The sequence below is a fragment of the Melanerpes formicivorus genome, unplaced genomic scaffold (genome assembly GCF_026170545.1).
Source record: "Melanerpes formicivorus ecotype bairdi unplaced genomic scaffold, bMelFor1.0.p_v2 SCAF_31, whole genome shotgun sequence".
NCBI lineage: Eukaryota > Metazoa > Chordata > Aves > Piciformes > Picidae > Melanerpes > Melanerpes formicivorus.
In genome coordinates, this window is record NW_027142383.1 from 7,351,832 (window position 1) to 7,372,117 (window position 20,286).

The 20,286-nt window shown below is 45.1% G+C and overlaps 2 protein-coding genes across 4 annotated transcripts in view; one reads left to right on the plus strand and one right to left on the minus strand.

The window, feature by feature from the left end:
• PCGF3 (polycomb group ring finger 3) overlaps window positions 1-20,286 on the plus strand; it is a 396,460-nt gene that overhangs the window by 22,664 nt on the left and 353,510 nt on the right. The window lies entirely within an intron of this gene.
• LOC137449615 (endogenous retrovirus group V member 2 Env polyprotein-like) lies at window positions 351-17,038 on the minus strand. Of its 3 annotated transcripts, none has more exons than XM_068155305.1 (2): window positions 16,437-17,038; window positions 351-2,267 (listed from the first exon to the last, which is right to left on the minus strand). In XM_068155305.1, the coding sequence occupies exon 2, from the start codon at window positions 2,127-2,129 to the stop codon at window positions 813-815; it is 1,317 nt and encodes a 438-aa protein (XP_068011406.1). In that variant the 5' UTR covers window positions 2,130-2,267; window positions 16,437-17,038; the 3' UTR covers window positions 351-812. The 3 variants fall into 3 exon arrangements, with proteins under 3 accessions (XP_068011406.1, XP_068011407.1, XP_068011405.1); XM_068155306.1 differs by lacking the exon at window positions 16,437-17,038 and adding an exon at window positions 6,506-6,644; XM_068155304.1 differs by lacking the exon at window positions 16,437-17,038 and adding an exon at window positions 2,999-3,326.

Here is a 20,286-nt window from a genome sequence, read left to right on the forward strand (position 1 = left end):
TCCTAAACTGAGGGGCCCAGAACTGGACACAGTACTCGAGGTGTGGCCTAACCAGTGCAGTGTACAGGGGCAGAATGACCTCCCTGCTCCTGCTGGCCACACTGTTCTTAATGCAGGCCAGGATGCCATTGGCCCTCCTGGCCACCTGGGCACACTGCAGGCTCATGTTCATCCTTCCATCAACCAGCACCGCCAGGTCCCTCTCTGCCTGGCTGCTCTCCAGCCACTCTGACCCCAGCCTGTAGCACTGCATGGGGTTGTTGCGGCCAATGTGCAGAACCCGGCACTTGGATGTGTTAAATCTCATGCCGTTGTGACTTAGAGAATGACACACAAGAGACTCAGTAAGTTTCTTGTATTATGCTTCTATTCTGGCGCGCCTGACACAGGTAGAATCATTTCAAAAGACCTGTGTGTCTTCAGAGAGTTTTGGGCAAGCTTTTATACAAAAAGTTATCTGTCTATAATGACAGGGGTCCAGATGCTTCCTATCTATACAAAGCTTATCTATCCAGATGCTTCCTATCTATACAAAGCTTATCTATCTAAAAGAGCAGAAGTATACATATCATGTAGGTGTCCTTTATCTTATACAAAAGATCATCTTGTCCAAGACTAACAGAAGTAAATCACTGAAAAATCCTGCTATTCCTTATCTATCCAAAGGCTGTCTGCCAACCCCTCTCCCCCTCCCTGCATTCCAGCATTTCAGCTAACAAGCAGAAAATTCTTATCAACTCTGTTGTTCTGTTAATGAGACTTTTCTGTTCATCAATTCCCCCCTTTCTTACAGCCAAGAGTATATTCCTATACTATATTTTCTTAAAATAATGTCCTGTTTCCAGCTCATGCCTGAGTTTATAATTTTTATACTTATGGTAGGATTCTACACTACTCTTTCCAGTACACATAATTATCTCAATCAAAACTAGCAGTAATATTATTAATAAAACAATCATTACAATTCCCAGCAACAGCTGTTTAAGCCAGCGTATATTGGGCATCCATGAGGTTAACTCTTCCCAGAGGTCTGATAATCCATATGATGTATCATCCTTGCTTACCTCATGTAATACTTTTCCCTGTTCCCATATATTTTGTACATCAGTTTTAATTTGTCCTGATCTATCTACATAGGTGCAACAAGTGGTGTTTATCAGGGTACACACCCCTCCCATTTCAGCTGTAATAATATCCAAAGCCAGCCTGTTTTGTAGTGACACACTGCTCGCAGACTTAACTTCCACCTGCAGATTCTGCACTGCATCAGCTGCTGAATTAGCAATGACTTCCATTGTAGCTGATATATTTACTATTGCTTTTTCAAGTTGTGCAACGCCTAATGCAGGGAACAATGCTCGAACAAAACTGTGATATCCAGTATTGTATCTGACAAGGGGATTTGCTGTCCTTCTGTGTCTTCTCCAAAGAGTTCTCCAATATCCTCTAGGCAGGATCTCATGATGGACGGTGATTTGTGGGGTTAAGTAGCCTGCAGTGCAAACTCCTGTCCATTTTGGGGGTAAGCTTTTTCTGGCATGCCCATCCCCACATAACCACCAATATCCATAAGGGAGTAAGCAATTAGTGTGACTTAATAGGGCTACACCAGCCCCTACAACATCCAGCCTGCTTTCTTTAGAAGAGGTACAGCCATTTCCCTGAACCCATGGATTGGCACCTGAGACTTCTCCAGGGGAGGAGTAATTCCAGCTGCAGCCCAACCCTGTTAAATTTCGCCATCCTACCTTATTTTCACTACTTTCATTACTTTCTACAAAAAGGGTTCGTGAAGGATCTACAATTAATGAGTCAAACTTTGGACCCAAGCTTTCTGAGCTATCTTTCCCATGCTGACAATTGTGGAAGTTACTATCAGATGTAGTCACCCAGTCTGACGGCCCCCATGTCCAATTCATTGAGGCTACCCCAAATAAAGGGGTCCTCGTTTGGCCTCGAGGAAGTTCAGTGCATATCCAACAGTTAGAAAGATTAGTTTGCAAAGCCAATTCTTGACTAACATTTAAGTACATATTGCCTTCCCATCCTTCAATAGTATTAACCAACAAACAAATCACGATTATCGATACAGCTTGAGCTTCAGGGGTCCCTGAGATTCGAGTTTCCATTCTCTTGCTGAAGTCTTCTTGACTCTGGTGTGGTGAATCCAAGCAGCTTGTTCCTTGATTTTGATGGCTGTGAAGGATGTCAATAACACCTGATATGGTCCGGTCCACTTGGGCTCCAGAGGGTTTTCTGAAAGAGATCTCACATAGACATAATCTCCAGGTTCCACATCATGGACTGGTCTGTCTAACCCTCTCACGTTGGTTCCAATCACCTGTTTGTTAACAATGCTCAGGTTCTTATAAATTTGCTGAACATACTTGTTCAACATTTCCTCTCTAAATTGCCCTGGTTCAGAAGGGTCCATAGTTCCTACTACATAAGGTCTTCCAAACAGGATTTCAAATGGGCTCAACCCTTCCTTTATTCTTTGCTTAGTTCGAATTCGCAACAGGGCAATTGGTAATGCTTGTGGCCAAGGAAGGTTTGCTTCCTGTCCAATTTTTGCTATCTGGTTTTTGATTAAATGGTTCATTTTCTCCACTTGCCCACTCGAATGTGGATTGTAGGGGGTGTGGAGTTGCCAATCAATCCCTAAAATTTTGCTCACCTGTTGTACCACCTTGGTCACAAAATGAGGTCCCCTGTCTGAGGAAATAGTAGCAGGTACCCCAAAACGAGGTATTATTTCTTGTAACACTGCCTTAGTAACCTCCCGTGCTTTGTTTGTGCGACAGGGAAATGCTTCTGGCCAACCAGAGAAGGTGTCAGTGAGTACCAACAGGTACCTGTATCCCCCCTTTCTTGGGAGCTCAGTAAAATCAATTTGCCATTGTTGTCCTGGATAATTTCCTCTGCTAATTTGTCCCAGTCTAACTCCTCTTCTTACTTTGGGGTTAGGCTTAAGACACACCTCACATTGCCGGGTTACCTGTTCGACCGTGGTGTATAATTTCCGTGCTATACACTCCTGAACCAATTTTCGATACAGGGCTTCTGCTCCCCAGTGAGTCTTTGCATGTTCCATCTGAACAAAAGCCCAGAGAAGGTTCATGGGAATGATTAATCTCCCATCCAGTGTCCTGGCCCAGCCCTTTCCTGTCCTATTCCCCAAAAGGTCTTTAATTAATTTCTGATCCTCTGTGCTATACACAGGTTCTGGCTCTTTTTGCTCAATTGACAGTTTACCATCTGGGATCAAAACAAACTCTGACACCTTTCTCCCCTCCCTGGCCACCCTTTTAGCTGTTTCATCTGCCAGTCTGTTACCTATTTCTTGACCAGTATTCCCTTTTTGGTGTGCTTTGCAGTGCATTATGGCGACTTTGCTTGGCTTCTGCACTGCTTCTAGCAGCCTCAGTATTTCTTCTGCATGTTTAATACCTTTTCCTTGAGATGTCAACAGTCCTCTTTCTTTCCAAATGGCTCCATGGGCATGTACCACCCCAAAGGCATACTTGGAGTCAGTCCATATGTTTGCACTTTTCCCTCGGGAAAGCTCAAGAGCTCTGGTCAGTGCTATTATCTCTGCCTTTTGAGCGGAGGTGTTACTTGGTAGGGCTTCTGCCTCGATTACCTCTTCTCCTGTAGTTACAGCGTACCCAGCTTTTCTTTCTCCCTGGATCACAAAACTGCTTCCATCGGTGTACCAGTTATGGTCTGCCTTTTCTAGGGGTTCTTCCTTCAGGTCAGGTCTGCTGGAATAAGTGGCCTCAATTGTTTCCAAACAATCATGAATAACTGGTTCTCCATCACCACCCTGGAGGAAAGAGGCTGGATTGACAAAGTTAGCAACTTTAATTTCTACATCATCCTGCTCTACTAGGATGGCTTGGTATTTAAGAAATCGTTGTGGAGACAGCCAGTGTCCTCCCTTGGCTTCTAGAACAGCAGAGATGGTGTGTGATACTAGGACTGTGATCTTCTGCCCCATTGTGAACTTTCGAGACTCTTGAATGTTAATTGCAACTGCTGCCACAGCCCTCAGGCATCCTGGCCATCCCTTGCTTACCTCATCCAGTTGTTTAGAGAGGTATGCCACCGCCCTTTGGTAGGGTCCTAAGGTTTGTGCTAGGACTCCGAGTGCTATCCCTTGGCTTTCATGGGAATACAATAAAAAAGGTTTAGTGACATCAGGTAGGCCTAGTGCTGGTGCCCTCATCAATTCCTTCTTTAAGGTACGGAAAGCTTGTTCAGCTTCTCCATTCCATTGCAAGTCCTTATCAGTCTCTTTCAATAATTCATAGAGGGGTTTCACAAGCAGGCCATAATTATAAATCCACAACCGGCACCACCCTGTCATTCCCAAAAAGGTTCGGAGTGCCTTTACTGTGTTTGGAAGTGGAATAGAACAGATGGCCTCCTTTCTTTCAGGGCCCAGCACTCGTTGTCCTGCTGTTAATTCATATCCCAAGTAGGTTACTTGCTGCTGTACTATTTGGGCCTTCTGCGGGGAAACTCGGTACCCATGAAGTCCCAGGAAATTCAGCATACTCACAGTCCAGCTTTCACATTCCGCTCTGGTCTGGGTGGCCAGCAGGATGTCATCTACATACTGTAGCAGAGCTCCATTGCCTTCTGGCCTGTTCCACTTCTCTAATTCTTTTGCGAGCTGATTTCCAAAGACAGTAGGGCTGTTCTTAAATCCTTGGGGCAAGACTGTCCAAGTTAATTGACACTTTCGGTTAGTTTCTGGGTTCTCCCATTCAAAGGCAAACAGTGGCTGGCTCTCAGGGGCCAGGGGTAAACAGAAAAAGGCATCCTTTAGATCCAAGACGGTAAACCATTCTAATTCTGTTCTCAATTGAGTCAAGAGGGTATATGGGTTTGCCACCACAGGATGGATATCCTTTGTTATTTTATTTATAGCCCTTAGGTCCTGCACTAACCGATACCCTCCAGCTGCTTTCCTTACAGGTAAAATTGGAGTATTGTAAGCTGATTCACACTCTGTTAGCAGCCCATACTTTAAGAATTTTTCTACAATAGGCAAAACTCCTTCCCTATCTTCTTTCCTTAAAGGATATTGTTTTAATCTAACAGGTTGAGCTCCAGGCTTAAGATCTATTATCACAGGTAGGGCATTTTTGGCCCTTCCAGGCTGCTCAGTGTCCCAAACCCCAGGATATACTTGATCTTTTATGCTTTCTCTTATTCCGTTTTTCTCTTGTTGAGGGCTCATTAATGCAAGACTTAAAACCTCAACCAACTGTTCCTCCCTTACTCTGAATTCTACCTTCCCCTTATTAAATTTAATTTCAGCTCCCAATGCTTCCAACAAATCCCTCCCCAGCAATGACTTTGGGGCATTTGGCATATATAAAAATTTATGTAAGCCCTAAGTTTTACCATATTTATATTTAAGAGGTTTAAAAAAATATGCCTTCTCAGTTTGACCTGTAGCCCCTACCACAGAAACATAGCTCTCATCCAGAGGCAGCAGTGCTTGATTTAAGACTGAAAAGGTTGCTCCTGTGTCAACTAGGAATTCCAGTTTATTTTCTTGTTCCCCTAGCTTCATTATAACCAGAGGATCTGCTAGGGTATTTATAGTCTCCTCCGGTCCTCCCTAATCATCCTCTTCTAGTTGTGCCTGTATTCTGTTTTTCTTTTTCCTCTCTGGACATCCTCTTTTCCAGTGTCCCTTCTTTCTACAAATCGCACACTGATCCTTTTCCAACCGCACTCTATTAGTCCCTTTCTTACTTTCCTGCAACGCTGCTACCAACATTCTCTTCTCTTTTCTCCTACTTTCTTCTTCCCTGTTAGAAAATACTCTCCATGCTACATCCAAAAGTGCCTCTAAATCCCTTCCCTGCGGGGGTGACAACTTTTGCAGCTTCTTTCTGATATCACTAGCAGATTTGCCAATAAATAGGGATACCAGTTGTTGTATACCTACTTCTGATCCGGGGTCTAGAGAGGTGTTTTTCCTCATTACTTCCCTCAGCTTATCCAAGAATTCTGAGGGTGATTCACCAGGTCCTTGTCTGACTGAGTATAACACAGACCAGTTAATTGCTTTCGGAATGGCTTTTTCTATTCCCCTGGCTACAAACTCCCGGTATTCCTCCAATCTAGTCCTTTGCAGCGCATTGTTTGTATTCCATTCCGGATTTTGGAGTGGAAATACATCTCCAATGTTTGCCCCCCCTCCCCGGGTTTGAATTCTTTCTGTTGCAAGCTCCAATCCATGTTTTTCAATTAATTGTTTCTCTGTTTCAGTCATTTGTTCTAATAATAACTGGATATCGTCCCAGTCTGGATTATGCTGCCTAACCATGAATCGAAAATGTGTAGCTGTCCCTGTGGGATCATTACGATAATTTTTAGCCTTTTCTCTCCAACTATCCAAATCATGACTTGTAAAAGGCACCTTAATCCAGACTGGGTCCCCCTCAGGCCCTACTGCTTGTCGCAGGGGGGCTTGAATGAGTACCTGGGAAGCCGGGGCATTTGCTTGCTGTCCTCGGGTCCTTCTTGCCACTGGGCTTCCCTGAGCGTAGCTCTGGGAACTTACTCCAGTATCACTATCTGAATTGCTGCCACTCCCAAAACCTCCGACATTATTTTCCGAACTCTCTGTCACTACCTGTGGTGGGATGGAAGGGGTAAGGCTGAGAAGCCTCCTCCCTTCCCCCTTGTAAAGTAAAAGGGAAAAGAAAATTGAAGGGAAAGGAAAAAAAAAAACCTCACAAGCTGAATTACCAAAGCAGTGGAGCTATATTTACAAAGCAATGTAGAGAATGCAGGGGATTATTTACAAATTTACAATATCTACAATATATACAAAGATATACAACAGAGTAACACAGAAATGAGAGTAACCCCTCTCGGCAGAGAGGGGTCCCCCACCTCCGCTCTCCCCTCTCTCCCCCCCTTTCCCCAGAATGGGATAGAAAGAGAAAGGAAAGAGAGGAAAAAAAAGTTAGAAGCAGTTCGTGTTAATTGGAAGGGAGTTAGTATACAGGCCTGTTATCTGGTTTTCAAGGCCGAGGCCTTGGCAGAAAGCCCAGCACAGGCAGAGCTGCTGCACGAAGCAAAGACGGAAGCAAGACTGACTGAGAAGTGCTGGAAATGTCCACTTCACTCCCACTTCAGAAGGTGCTTCCTCCCACTCGTCCAATGAAATTAGTTTAGACTATTCCTTCCGTTTACCAACTTCCGTCCACCATGTTCCCTTTCTTAAGGGGGCAACGTCAACCGGCCACAGTCCACCCCTTCTAAACAATTTCATTGGCTGTTCATACTGTCCATCCAATCCAAAACGATATTTACAGTTCGTGGGAAAAGTTCATAGTCCATTCCGGCTATGCTCAGATGTAGATGATTCAAAAGTCCAAGAAAATCAGAAAATGAGAAAAATGGAAAACAGTTCATTTCTTCACCGATGAAGCGAAGAAAAGGGAAACAGGGAAATCTCAGGGTCTCTTAGTTGACTCAGGGCTCTCAGGGATCTCAGGGTTCGTGCACCATAGACTCCTCGTTGATTCTTCCTTTGGACGCGATGTAGCTGTACAACAGTTCGAAATTAACCTCTTTCAGCTAAAGTTAAATTTCTTTGTGGAATACACTGAATTTCACCATTCTCTTGCATTACCCAATAAGTGTGACCCGGACCTTCAGCTGAAACCACCCCTCGGACAGGTTTAGCCTCTCCTGAGGGTGAAAATACCCAAACAGTTTTACCTAACAGATTCTTTTCTCTAACAACAGGAACTCTATCACCTTCCACTTTCCGTAGCAAATCTGAATGTGCAGGTCCAGCTCGGTTCACTGAACCTCTACTATTTACCAGCCAGGTTGCTTGTGCTAAATGTTTTTCCCAGTTTTTCAAAGATCCACCTCCCATGGCTTTGAGAGTGGTCTTCAACAAACTGTTGTAGCGTTCAATCTTCCCTGAAGCTGGTGCATAGTAGGGAATGTGGAATATCCACTCAATGCCGTGCTCTTTTGCCCAGCTCTTTACAAGGTTGTTCTTGAAATGAGTTCCGTTGTCTGACTCAATCCTCTCTGGAGTTCCGTGTCTCCACAGGATCTGTCTCTCCAGACCGAGAATGGTGTTGCGCGCAGTTGCATGTGGAACTGGATAAGTTTCCAACCATCCAGTGTTTGCCTCTACCATAGTAAGCACGTATTGCTTACCAGAACGAGAACGTGGTAGAGTGATGTAGTCAATCTGCCAAGCTTCACCATACTTGTACTTGGACCATCTGTCACCATACCACAAGGGCTTAAGTCGTTTTGCCTGCTTAATAGCAGCACAAATGTCACAGTCATGGATGACTTGTGTGATAGCATCCATGGAAATGTCTATGGATCTGTCACGAGCCCATTGGTATGTTGCATCTCTGCCTTGATGTCCTGACGAATCGTGAGCCCACCGAGCTAAGAATATCTCACCTCGGTGTTTCCAGTCGAGATCAAGATTAGAGTCCATGTCTACTTGAGAAACTCTTGCAGCTAGATCTGCCTGATGGTTGTGTTGCTGTTCCTCAGTAGCTTTGCTCTTAGGAATGTGAGCATCGATGTGTCTCACTGTAGTGGGTTTGGAAGGATAAGGCTGAGAAGCCTCCTCCCTTCCCCCTTGTAAGGTAAAAGGGAAAAAAAAAATTGAAGAGAAAGGAAAAAAAAACTCGCAAGCTGAATTAGCAAAGCAGTGGAGCTATATTTACAAAGCGATGTAGGGTTTGCAGGGGATTATTTACAAATTTACAATATCTACAATATATACAAAGATATACAACAGAGTAACACAGAAATGAGAGTAAACCCCTCTCGGCAGAGAGGGGGGTTCCCCACCTCCTCTTTCCCCTCTCTCCCCCCTTTCCCCAGATTAGGTTAGAAGAGAGAGAGATCGAAAGAAAGAAGTTAAAAGCAGTTTTGTGTTAATTGGAAAGGAGTTAATATACAGGCCTGGTATCTTATCGGCCTCAAGGCCGAAGCCTTGGCAGAAAGCCCAGGACAGAAAGCTGTTGCCTGAAGAAGAGGCGGAAGCAAGACTGACTGAGAAGTGCTGGAAATGTCCAGTATAGTCCCAGCTCAGAAGTGCTTCCTCCCACTCGTCCAATGAAATTAGTTTAGACTATTCCTTCCGTTTACCAACTTCCGTCCACCATATTCCCTTTCTTAAGGGGGCAACGTCAACCGGCCACAGTCCACCCCTTCTAAACAATTTCATTGGTTGTTCATACTGTCCATCCAATCCAAAACGATATTTACAGTTCGTGAGTAAAGTTCATAGTCCATTCCGGCTATGCTCAGATGTAGATGATTCAAAAGTCCAAGAAAATCAGAAAATGAGAAAAATGGAAAACAGTTCATTTCTTCACCGATGAAGCGAAGAAAAGGGAAACAGGGAAATCTCAGGGTCTCTTAGTTGACTCAGGGCTCTCAGGGATCTCAGGGTTCGTGCACCGTAGATTCCTCGTTGATTCTTCCTCTGGACGCGATGTAGCTGTACAGTAGTTCAAAATTAACCTCTTTCAGCTAAAGTTAAATTTCTTTGTGGAATACACTGAATTTCACCATTCTCTTGCATTACCCAGTAAGTGTGACCCGGACCTTCAGCTGAAACCACCCCTCGGACAGGTTTAGCCTCTCCTGAGGGTGAAAATACCCAAACAGTTTTACCTAACAGATTCTTTTCTCTAACAACAGGAACTTTATCACCTTCTACTTTCCGTAGCAAATCTGAATGTGCAGGTCCAGCTCTGTTCACTGAACCTCTACTATTTACCAGCCAGGTTGCTTGTGCTAAATGTTTTTCCCAGTTTTTCAAAGATCCACCTCCCATTGCTTTGAGAGTGGTCTTCAACAAACCGTTGTAGCGTTCAATCTTCCCTGAGGCTGGTGCATAGTAGGGAATGTGGAATATCCACTCAATACCGTGCTCTTTTGCCCAGTTCTTTACAAGGTTGTTCTTGAAATGAGTTCCGTTGTCTGACTCAATCCTCTCTGGAGTTCCGTGTCTCCACAGGATCTGTCTCTCCAGACCGAGAATGGTGTTGCGTGCAGTTGCATGTGGAACTGGATAAGTTTCCAACCATCCAGTGTTTGCCTCTACCATAGTAAGCACGTATTGCTTACCAGAACGAGAACGTGGTAGAGTGATGTAGTCAATCTGCCAAGCTTCACCATACTTGTACTTGGACCATCTGTCACCATACCACAAGGGCTTAAGTCGTTTTGCCTGCTTAATAGCAGCACAAATGTCACAGTCATGGATGACTTGTGTGATAGCATCCATGGAAATGTCTATGGATCTGTCACGAGCCCATTGGTATGTTGCATCTCTGCCTTGATGTCCTGATGAATCGTGAGCCCACCGAGCTAAGAATATCTCACCTCGGTGTTTCCAGTCGAGATCAAGATTAGAGTCCATGTCTACTTGAGAAACTCTTGCAGCTAGATCTGCCTGATGGTTGTGTTGCTGTTCCTCAGTAGCTTTGCTCTTAGGAATGTGAGCATCGATGTGTCTCACTTTCACTGGAATTCTCTCGATTCGATCAGCAATGTCCTGCCACAGGTTGGCTGCCCAAATGGGTTTTCCTTTTCTCTGCCAACCACTCTTCTTCCAGTTCTTTAGCCAACCCCATAGAGCATTGGCTACCATCCATGAGTCGGTGTAGAGATAAAGCTTTGGCCATCTCTCACGTTCAGCCACGTCGAGAGCTAGCTGGACAGCTTTTACCTCTGCGAACTGACTGGATTCTCCTTCTCCATCTTTCGCCTCTGCAACTCGGCGTGTTGGACTCCACACTGCAGACTTCCACCTTCGCTTGTTCCCAACAAGACGACAGGAACCGTCTGTGAACAGAGCATATTTCTTTTCATCATCAGAAAGGTCATTGTAAGGAGGAGCTTCCTCAGCACGAGTTACTTTCTCCTCTGGAGGTTTAGCACAGTTGATACCTTCAGGCCAACTTGAGATCACCTCCACTAGACCAGGTCTTTCAAGATTTCCCATTCGAGCTCTCTGTGTTATCAGATCCATCCACTTAGACCATGTTGAGTCTGTGGCATGATGTGGTGTGGATCCTTTGCCTTTGAACATCCAATTCAAAACTGGTAATCTGGGAGCTAGAAGAAGTTGTGATTCAGTTCCAATCACTTCAGAAGATGCTTTCACTCCTTCATAGGCAGCTAAGATTTCTTTCTCTGTTGGAGTATAATTAGCCTCTGAACCTCTGTAACCTCGACTCCAGAAACCAAGAGGTCGTCCACGTGTCTCTCCTGGAGCTTTTTGCCACAAGCACCAGGTTGGACCATTGTTACTTGCAGCCGTGTACAAAATGTTCTTAATGCCTGGACCATCTCGGACAGGTCCCAGACCCATTGCTTGAATTACCTCTTGCTTTATCTGGTCAAAGGCTGCTTGTTGTTCAGGTCCCCAGTGGAAATGGTTTCTCTTTCGAGTTACATCATACAGAGGTTTCACAATCTGACTGTATCCAGGAATGTGCAGTCTCCAAAATCCCACTATCCCCAAGAAACGTAGGGTCTCTTGCTTGTTTGTGGGACTTGCCATGGTAGAGACTCTATTTACCACATCCACTGGAACGTGTCGGCGTCCATCCTGCCATCGCACTCCCAGAAACTGAATCTCTGTGGTAGGTCCTTTCACCTTGTCTCGCTTGATGGCAAAACCTGCATTCAGAAGAATGTCAATGATTTTGTTACCTTTCTCAAAGACTTCCTCAGCAGTTTTACCCCAGACGATGATGTCATCGATGAACTGGATGTGTTCTGGAGCACCGCCTTTCTCCAGAGCATCGTGGATCACTGCATGACAGATGCTTGAGCTGTGGATCCAGCCCATTGGCAATCTGTTGAAAGTGTACTGGATTCCTCTCCAGGTGAAAGCAAACTGAGGCCTGCATTCCTCTGCTATGGGAATAGAGAAAAATGCATTAGCAATGTCTATGGTAGCATACCATTTGGCCTCTTTGGATTCCAGCTCATACTGCAGTTCCATCATGTCTGGTACTGCTGCACTCATAGGTGGTGTCACTTCATTTAGGGCTCGGTAGTCTACTGTCAGACGCCAGTCTCCATTCTGCTTCCGCACAGGCCACACTGGACTGTTGAAAGGTGAATGAGTTTTGCTGACGACTTTCTGACTTTCCAACTGACGAATCAGATTCTGAATGGGCAACAAAGAGTCACGGTTGGTTCTGTATTGTCTGTGATGCACAGTCTGAGAAGCTACCGGCAATTTAATGTCCTGTATCTTATGTTGTCCCACAACTGCAGATTCATCAGAAAGTTCAGGTCTGGCAGACAGCTTCAATTTTTGTCCATCAATTTCTATAGAAGCTACTCCAAAAGCCCATTTGTAACCTCTAGGGTCCTTGAAACGCCCTTCTCTCAGAAAATCAATTCCCAAAATACAAGGTGCATCAGGTCCGGTCACAACTGTATGCTTCCTCCATTGTTTACCAGTCAAACTTATATTAACCTCTACCTTACTTAACTCTTGAGATCCACCAGTGACTCCCAGAATGGTTATAGACTCTGATCCCTGATAATTTGATGGTATTATGGTGCACTGAGCTCCTGTGTCAACCAAGGCCCTGTACTTCCGAAATTGTGAAGTGCCCGGCCACTGGATGTACACATCCCAATAGATTCTGTTATCTCTGTTATCCCTCTCCTCCCCCTGGCGGGAGGCAGGGCACCCCTAGTTATGGGGAACATGCGCACATGTGCATTGCACATATTGTGCAGGGTTATAACTTTGCATGTTATAACTGGAGCCACTGTTGGAGCCATAAGAGTCGTTCTGGGGAACTGTGGAAGCAACAGCTACCCTTCTGGTATTGCTACCTCGGGTTCTGCCACTGCAATTCCCTCAGTCTCCTGAAAAGATTAGAAGTTGGTTGGCCATCCCAGCGGTTCATGTTCTCACCAAATTGATCACGCAGAGTTATCCAAATAGTTCTACGTGATTGCCTTGGTGGTCTATTTTGGAATGACCTGTTTTGGAATGTCCTGTTTTGGAATGACCTCCTTGGAGGACGTGTATTCCTCACAGATGAAACTTGTACCCACCTGGAGGAAGAATTGAAACTATCTCTTTGTGCCAATTGGGATATGGAATTTCTAAATTCATCTTTTAACTCTCTCATGCAATTCTCAATTTTTCCAGACAAAGTTTCAATGGCTGAAACCAAAGAACCACGTGTCATGCTATCCTCCAATTGTCTCATTTGATCACTGAATTGGCCAACCGTAGGAGAAGCTCCACCATAACTTCTTGACACAATTCTGCTTGCCAGAATGTTTGCATAATTAGAAGGAGCAAGTTTGATGATCTTTTTAGCAAGACCAATCCCCACAGGAATGTCATCAGGATTCAGAGTTTCATGTTCACCATAGAGTAGCTCTCTAACAGCAAATTCTCTCAAGCGCTTAATTCCCTCATCTATGGTAGTCCAGGGTTTAGGATTCCATGGAAGGTCATCTCGGGAAGGGTATCTCAGGGCAACCGCTATTAAAAGGCGTATCCACAGATTAACCTTACCGAGAGCTTCACCTAGATGTCTATCTATTCCATTGTCCCTTGAGAGAGTTCCTAACTGAGCTGCTGACTTGTCTCCAACTGTTAGAGCTGAGGCACCTGTATCATAACACCTACTAAGCCAAGCTAGAACTGGCTCCTTATCTGCCCTGGTGAAATCTTTACGGACATTTCGCAATTCTTCCCGTGGTGACGAACAGTCCGTAATATCATCTTCATCTTCATCTCCCTGAATTCTTTACCCGTAAAATCCTGCTGTCATTCTCCTAAGGATCTCTTTAAGCTGAGAACCACCTTTGCCAGCTGCTTTCCTAGCTTCATCTCTATCCTGCTTTGATCTCACTAGGTTAGCTAGATCTTTAAAACAAACCTTCTCTTCCTCCTGAGCAGGATCTTTTAGAGCAGAGGGCCCCTCACCAGGATCAGTCTCCAGCTCCTCTTCTTCTCCATCTTTGCCCTTTGCAGCTCTAGTCTTTAAAGGAGCCACCTTAACTGGAGCTGTGTTTGAATTTACAGCCACCTTAATGGAAGCTGACAGGTCCTGAGATAAATCAGCTGCTGGGGCAGTGACTTCCGGTCCCACTGAGGGAGTGGGTGGAAGTGATGTTGCTCCATTAATGGTCGACGGAGAAGAAGAGGGAGAAGAAGGAGTGGGAGAAGGAGTAGGTGCCATGTTGATACCAGCCGATGCCCTTGGCTGCTTGCCAGAATCAGCAAAGTCATTTAGAGCTGCTTTATCAATTAACTTTTTAGCCTTCTTTTTAACTGACACGGGTTCTGCACAGTCCTCGTCACTAGATGACTCTGGGACTGATCGAGAGCCACGGCGTTTTCTTTTTGATCTAGTTTTAATAACAAAACAAGCTCTGGACACCTTTCTCTCTCGCCATAAAGAAATCAGGAGATACACAATAATTATCACCAGCAGCAGAATTATAGACATGAAATAAATCACCTTTGGATCCCAGGCATCACCTAAAGTTACTGTCTCCTCAGGTGGAATCTTAAAACCCTTTATCTCAATTGGGAGAGTGGTGGAGGTAACATTCCTGTATCTCACTGGCCATAATAAATTAATACATTTTCCATACCATAATTTAACTTTATACATAACCCACATATAAATTGTCCGCACCAAATATTTACCCAGGTAATCCAGAATCAAACCCAAACAATATCTGTAAATCAGAGCCCCAAAAATTGAAAAGAATAATCGCTCCACAAACCACAATACCTTCATGTTTGCTAATTCAGCTAGAAAACACTAAATCGATCAAGTAATAAATTAAACTAATTATCTGCCCCACGTTGGGCGCCAATAAAAAAATGTGGTGGGATGGAAGGGGTAAGGCTGAGAAGCCTCCTCCCTTCCCCCTTGTAAAGTAAAAGGGAAAAGAAAATTGAAGGGAAAGGAAAAAAAAACCTCACAAGCTGAATTAGCAAAGCAGTGGAGCTATATTTACAAAGCAATGTAGAGAATGCAGGGGATTATTTACAAATTTACAATATCTACAATATATACAAAGATATACAACAGAGTAACACAGAAATGAGAGTAACCCCTCTCGGCAGAGAGGGGTCCCCCACCTCCGCTCTCCCCTCTCTCCCCCCCTTTCCCCAGAATGGGATAGAAAGAGAAAGGAAAGAGAGGAAAAAAAAGTTAGAAGCAGTTCGTGTTAATTGGAAGGGAGTTAGTATACAGGCCTGTTATCTGGTTTTCAAGGCCGAGGCCTTGGCAGAAAGCCCAGCACAGGCAGAGCTGCTGCACGAAGCAAAGACGGAAGCAAGACTGACTGAGAAGTGCTGGAAATGTCCACTTCACTCCCACTTCAGAAGGTGCTTCCTCCCACTCGTCCAATGAAATTAGTTTAGACTATTCCTTCCGTTTACCAACTTCCGTCCACCATGTTCCCTTTCTTAAGGGGGCAACATCAACCGGCCACACTACCTCTTGCAATTTTCCTGGAGATTGATAAAATTCAGGCAGGTCTTTTATTTCCTCAAGTTTAAGACACCTCTGCCCTATACTACACGCAGAGCAACACCTTTTCAACTGTGTCTGCCTCTTATTCTTGGCCTTGTTTTCTTTTTCAAGGGCCAAAACCATTGGATCTGAGGGAGCTCTAACACCACAGTCCCTTTGAAACTCCGGATGCTCTCGGAGATAGAAAAACATATCAGCATATATTGTCTCATCCCATTTCTTTTCTCTTCTTAAAAACAACATCAATTGCAGTAAAGTATCATACTCCAGACTCCCATTTACAGGCCATTTCTCTCCACCATCTAATTTATATAATGGCCACCACCGGGTACAAAATTTAATTAGAGTCTTTTGATTTGTTGACCCTCCTGGGGGGCCTCCAATTTCCCCCCAGTGGGCAAGTATACAACCAAGTGGGCTATGTCTTGGGATCTCACTACTTTGTCTCCCTCCCATTTTACACAATACAACACAGTACTTTCTTTTTACAGCACACAGAACACAAAACAAATACAACTACAACTACAACAATAATGACCGGTCCTTAGCACACAGTTATTGGCCGCACACAGTTATTGGCCACACACACTCAGCCACACATTCAAAACCTCTCGTACTTTATGTTCTTTAGGGACCCTCTTGGCCCCTCGCACACTTAAACGGTACTAATAATTCCCTTTGGGACCCCCCTGGTCCCACACTACAGACAATGTTCATGATACATAAACAATGCCTATAGTTACCTTTGGGACCCCCCTGGTCCCAACCCAAGAGCTCTTTTACCTAGGGGTGCAATAAATGCCTCTCTCCCGCGCAGGGCGTCCCCTCGCGACTTACGGAGCTACCCCTTTCATAGAAGCATACCTTCTCTGTGCTGGCAGTCTTGTCTGTTCCTGCAGCGATCTGATGAGCAGCGGAGCTCTCCTCGAGAATTTCTCGGCGGGCCCTGAGAGGTCCGGCTCCTCAGCAGGTCCTGCAGCCAAACAGAGTCGTCCTGCCGCGGTCGCCAAATTGACTTAGAGAATGACACACAAGAGACTCAGTAAGTTTCTTGTATTATGCTTCTATTCTGGCGCGCCTGACACAGGTAGAATCATTTCAAAAGACCTGTGTGTCTTCAGAGAGTTTTGGGCAAGCTTTTATACAAAAAGTTATCTGTCTATAATGACAGGGGTCCAGATGCTTCCTATCTATACAAAGCTTATCTATCCAGATGCTTCCTATCTATACAAAGCTTATCTATCTAAAAGAGCAGAAGTATACATATCATGTAGGTGTCCTTTATCTTATACAAAAGATCATCTTGTCCAAGACTAACAGAAGTAAATCACTGAAAAATCCTGCTATTCCTTATCTATCCAAAGGCTGTCTGCCAACCCCTCTCCCCCTCCCTGCATTCCAGCATTTCAGCTAACAAGCAGAAAATTCTTATCAACTCTGTTGTTCTGTTAATGAGACTTTTCTGTTCATCAGTTGGACTCTGCCCATCTGTCCAGCCTGTCGAGGTCTCTCTGCAAAGCCTCTCTACCCTCCAGCAGATCAACTCCTGTCCCCAGCTTGGTGTCATCAGCAAATTTACTGATGATCGACTCAATGCCCTCATCCAGATCATCAATAAAGATGTTAAAGAGGATGGGGCCCAGCACTGATCCCTGGGGGACTCCACTACTGACTGGCCGCCAGCTGGATGTGACACCATTCACCACCACTGTTAACACATAACTGCTTCTAACTTTTTTCTCTTTTCTCTCTCTTTCTAACCCGCTCTGGGGAAAGGGGGAGAGAGGGGGAAGCAGAGGTGGGGAACCCCCTCAGCAGAGGGGGGAGCTCTCATTTCTGTGCTACTTTGTTGTATATTTCTGTATATACTGTAAATATTGTAAATCTTGTATATATTTCCCTGCATATCCTATATTGCTTTGTAAATATACAGCTCTCATTGCTTTGCTAATTCAGCTGTGAGGTTTTTTTTTCCCTTTCCCTTCAATTTTTCCTTCCCTTTACTTTACAGGGGGGAGGGAGGAGGCTTTTTGGCCTTACCCTTCCAACCCTACCACACCCATAGACTTGGAAACCTGAGAGAAAACTTTACCAATGAAAACCGAGGCAAGGAAATTTAATGCCTCAGCCTTTTCTATATCCTCATTCACCAGATCCTCTGCCCCTGTTGAGTTTGGGCCCATGTTTTTTCTTAGCTTTTCTTTTACTGCCAGTATACTTAGAGAAGCTCTTATTGTTGCACTTCACATCCCTTACTAGTTGCAACTCCACTAAGCTTTGGCTATCCAAACTCCATCCCTGTGTTCTTTGGTAATGTCTCCATATTCCTCTTGGGTAGCTTGTTCTTCAGGTCCAATTTCTTTGTAGCTCTTCTTTGCATTTGAGTTCAGTCAGGAGTTCCTTGTTCATCCATGCTGCTAGAATCATAAAATTGTTTGGGTTGGAAGGGACCTCAAGGATCATCTATTTCCAAGCCCCCTGCCATGGGCAGGGATACCTCACACTAGATCAGGTTGCTGAGAACCACATCCAGCCTGGCCTTAAAAACCTCCAGGGATGGGGCTTCTCTTACCTCCCTGGGCAACCCATTCCAGTGTCTCACCACCCTCATGGTGAAGAACTTTTTCCTAATATCCAATATGAATCTACCCATTTCTATTTTTGTTCCGTTCCCCTCTCTGCCCCAAGCTTTCTATTAGGCCCCCTTCAGATACTGGAAGGCCACAATTAGGTCACCTCGGAGCCTTCTCTTCTCCAGACTGAACAGCCCCAACTCCCTCAGTCTGTCCTCATAGGAGAGGTGCTCCAGCCCTCTAATCATCCTTGTGGCCCTTCTCTGGACACCTTCCAGCACCTCCAGATCCTTCCTGTAATAGGGGCTCCAGAACTGGATGCAGTACTCCAGGTGGGGTCTCACCAGAGCAGAGTAGAGGGAAGAAAATCATCTCCCTTGACTTGTTGGCTATGCTTCTCTTGATGCAGCCTAGGATGTGATTTGTTTTCTGGGCTGCAAGCGCACACTGGTGGCTCATGTTGAGCTTCTCATCCACCAGCACTGCCAGATTCTTTTCTTCAGGGCTGTTCTCAAGCCAGTCACTACCCAGCCTGTATTGGTGCTTGGGATTGCCTCGACCCAGATGCAGGACCCTGCACTTGGTCTTGTTGAACCTCATGAGGTTGTCATGGGCCCACCTCTCCAGCCTGTCAAGGTCCCTCTGGATGGCCTCCCTTCTCTCTAGCATGTCCGCTGCACCACACAGCTTGGTGTCATCAACAAACCTGCTGAGGGTGCATTCAATGCCACTGTCCATGTGTCCAGCAAAGATGTTAAACAAGACTGGTCCCAGGACTGATCCCTGAGGGACTGCATTTGTCACTGATCTCCACTTGGACATGGACCATTAACAGCCACCCTTTGGGTGTGGCCTTCAAGCCAGTTCTGTATCCACTGAATGGTCCATCCATCAAACCCATACTGCACCAGTTTGGAGACCAGGATGTTGTGCAGGGCAGTGTCTAAGGCTTTGCTCAGGTCCCGTTAAATGACGTCTCTTGCTCAGCCTTAATCAGTTAACGTTGTGACCTTGTCACAGAAGGCCACCAGGTTTGTCAGGTGGGATTTGCCCTTGGTGAAGTCATGCTGATTGTGCCAAATCATCTCTTCATTATTCTTTTGCCTCAGCAGTGCTTCCAGGAGCATCTGCTCCATGATCTTATTGGGCACCGAGGTGAGACTGACTGGCCTATAGTTCCCTGGGTCATCCCTCTTTCCCTTCTTCAAAACAGGCATTGTGTTTCCCCTTTTCCAGTCAGTGGGGACCTCCCTGGACTGCCATGACTTTTGGAATATGATGGAGAGCAGTTTAGCAACCTCATCTGCCAGTTCCCTATGCACCTGTGTGTGTATCCCACTGGGTCCCATGGACTTGAACACTTGCAGGTTCTTCAGATGGTCACGAACCTGATCTTCACTCACAATGGGCAGTTCCTTCTTCCAGTCCCTGCCATGATCTTCCATTATTCTGGGAGTGTGGCTGGAGCCCTTGCCAGTGAAGACTGTGGTTAAGAAATCATTGAGAACTTCAGCCTTCTCCATGTCACTAATCACCAGTTCACCTGTTTCCTTTCTGGGGGGGCCCACACCTTCCCTAGTCTTCTTTTTACCATTAATATACCTACAGAAATTTTTACTGTTCCCCTTGATCTCCCTGGCTAGGTTTAATTCTAACTGAGCTTTAGCTTTTCTAACCAGGTCTCTTGCTGCTTGAGCAGCTTCCTTATATGCCCCCCATTCCAGCTGTCCTTTCATCCTAATGAAGAAACTGTCCACTCTGAATTTCCCCTGATGCACCTTCGTTTAATTTCCTCATGTCCTGTTACTGGTCACCAGACAGGGCAGATCAGCAACTCTTGTTCTGCTGCCTTCCTTGAGGAAGTCTTAGACTGCGATGAAGTCACTCTTAAGCCTTTACTTCTCCACGGTGAACAAACCAAGTAGCCTCAGCCACTCCTCATAAATCTTGCCGTCAAGACCTTTCACCATGCAAACCAGCTTTCTGCCCTATTTGCTTGATTTCTGACGCTTTGGAATTGCCTGCTCCTGTGCTCTTAAAGAGTTGGTTCTTAAAAAATGACTAGCATTTGTGAACTCAAATACCTTCAAGAGTAGATTCCCAGGGGACCTTTCTGACTAGTTTCTTCAGCAGCCCAAAGT

Excerpts from the sequence above, each read along its gene's own strand:
- LOC137449615 (XM_068155304.1), bottom strand. The coding sequence starts at position 3,121 with ATGAACCTTCTCTGGGCTTTTGTTCAGATGGAACATGCAAAGACTCAC. Across the intron at positions 2,268-2,998 it reads TATACACCACGGTCGAACAG|ATCTCTTTCAGAAAACCCTC; the intron begins GTAACCCGGCAA and ends TGTCTATGTGAG.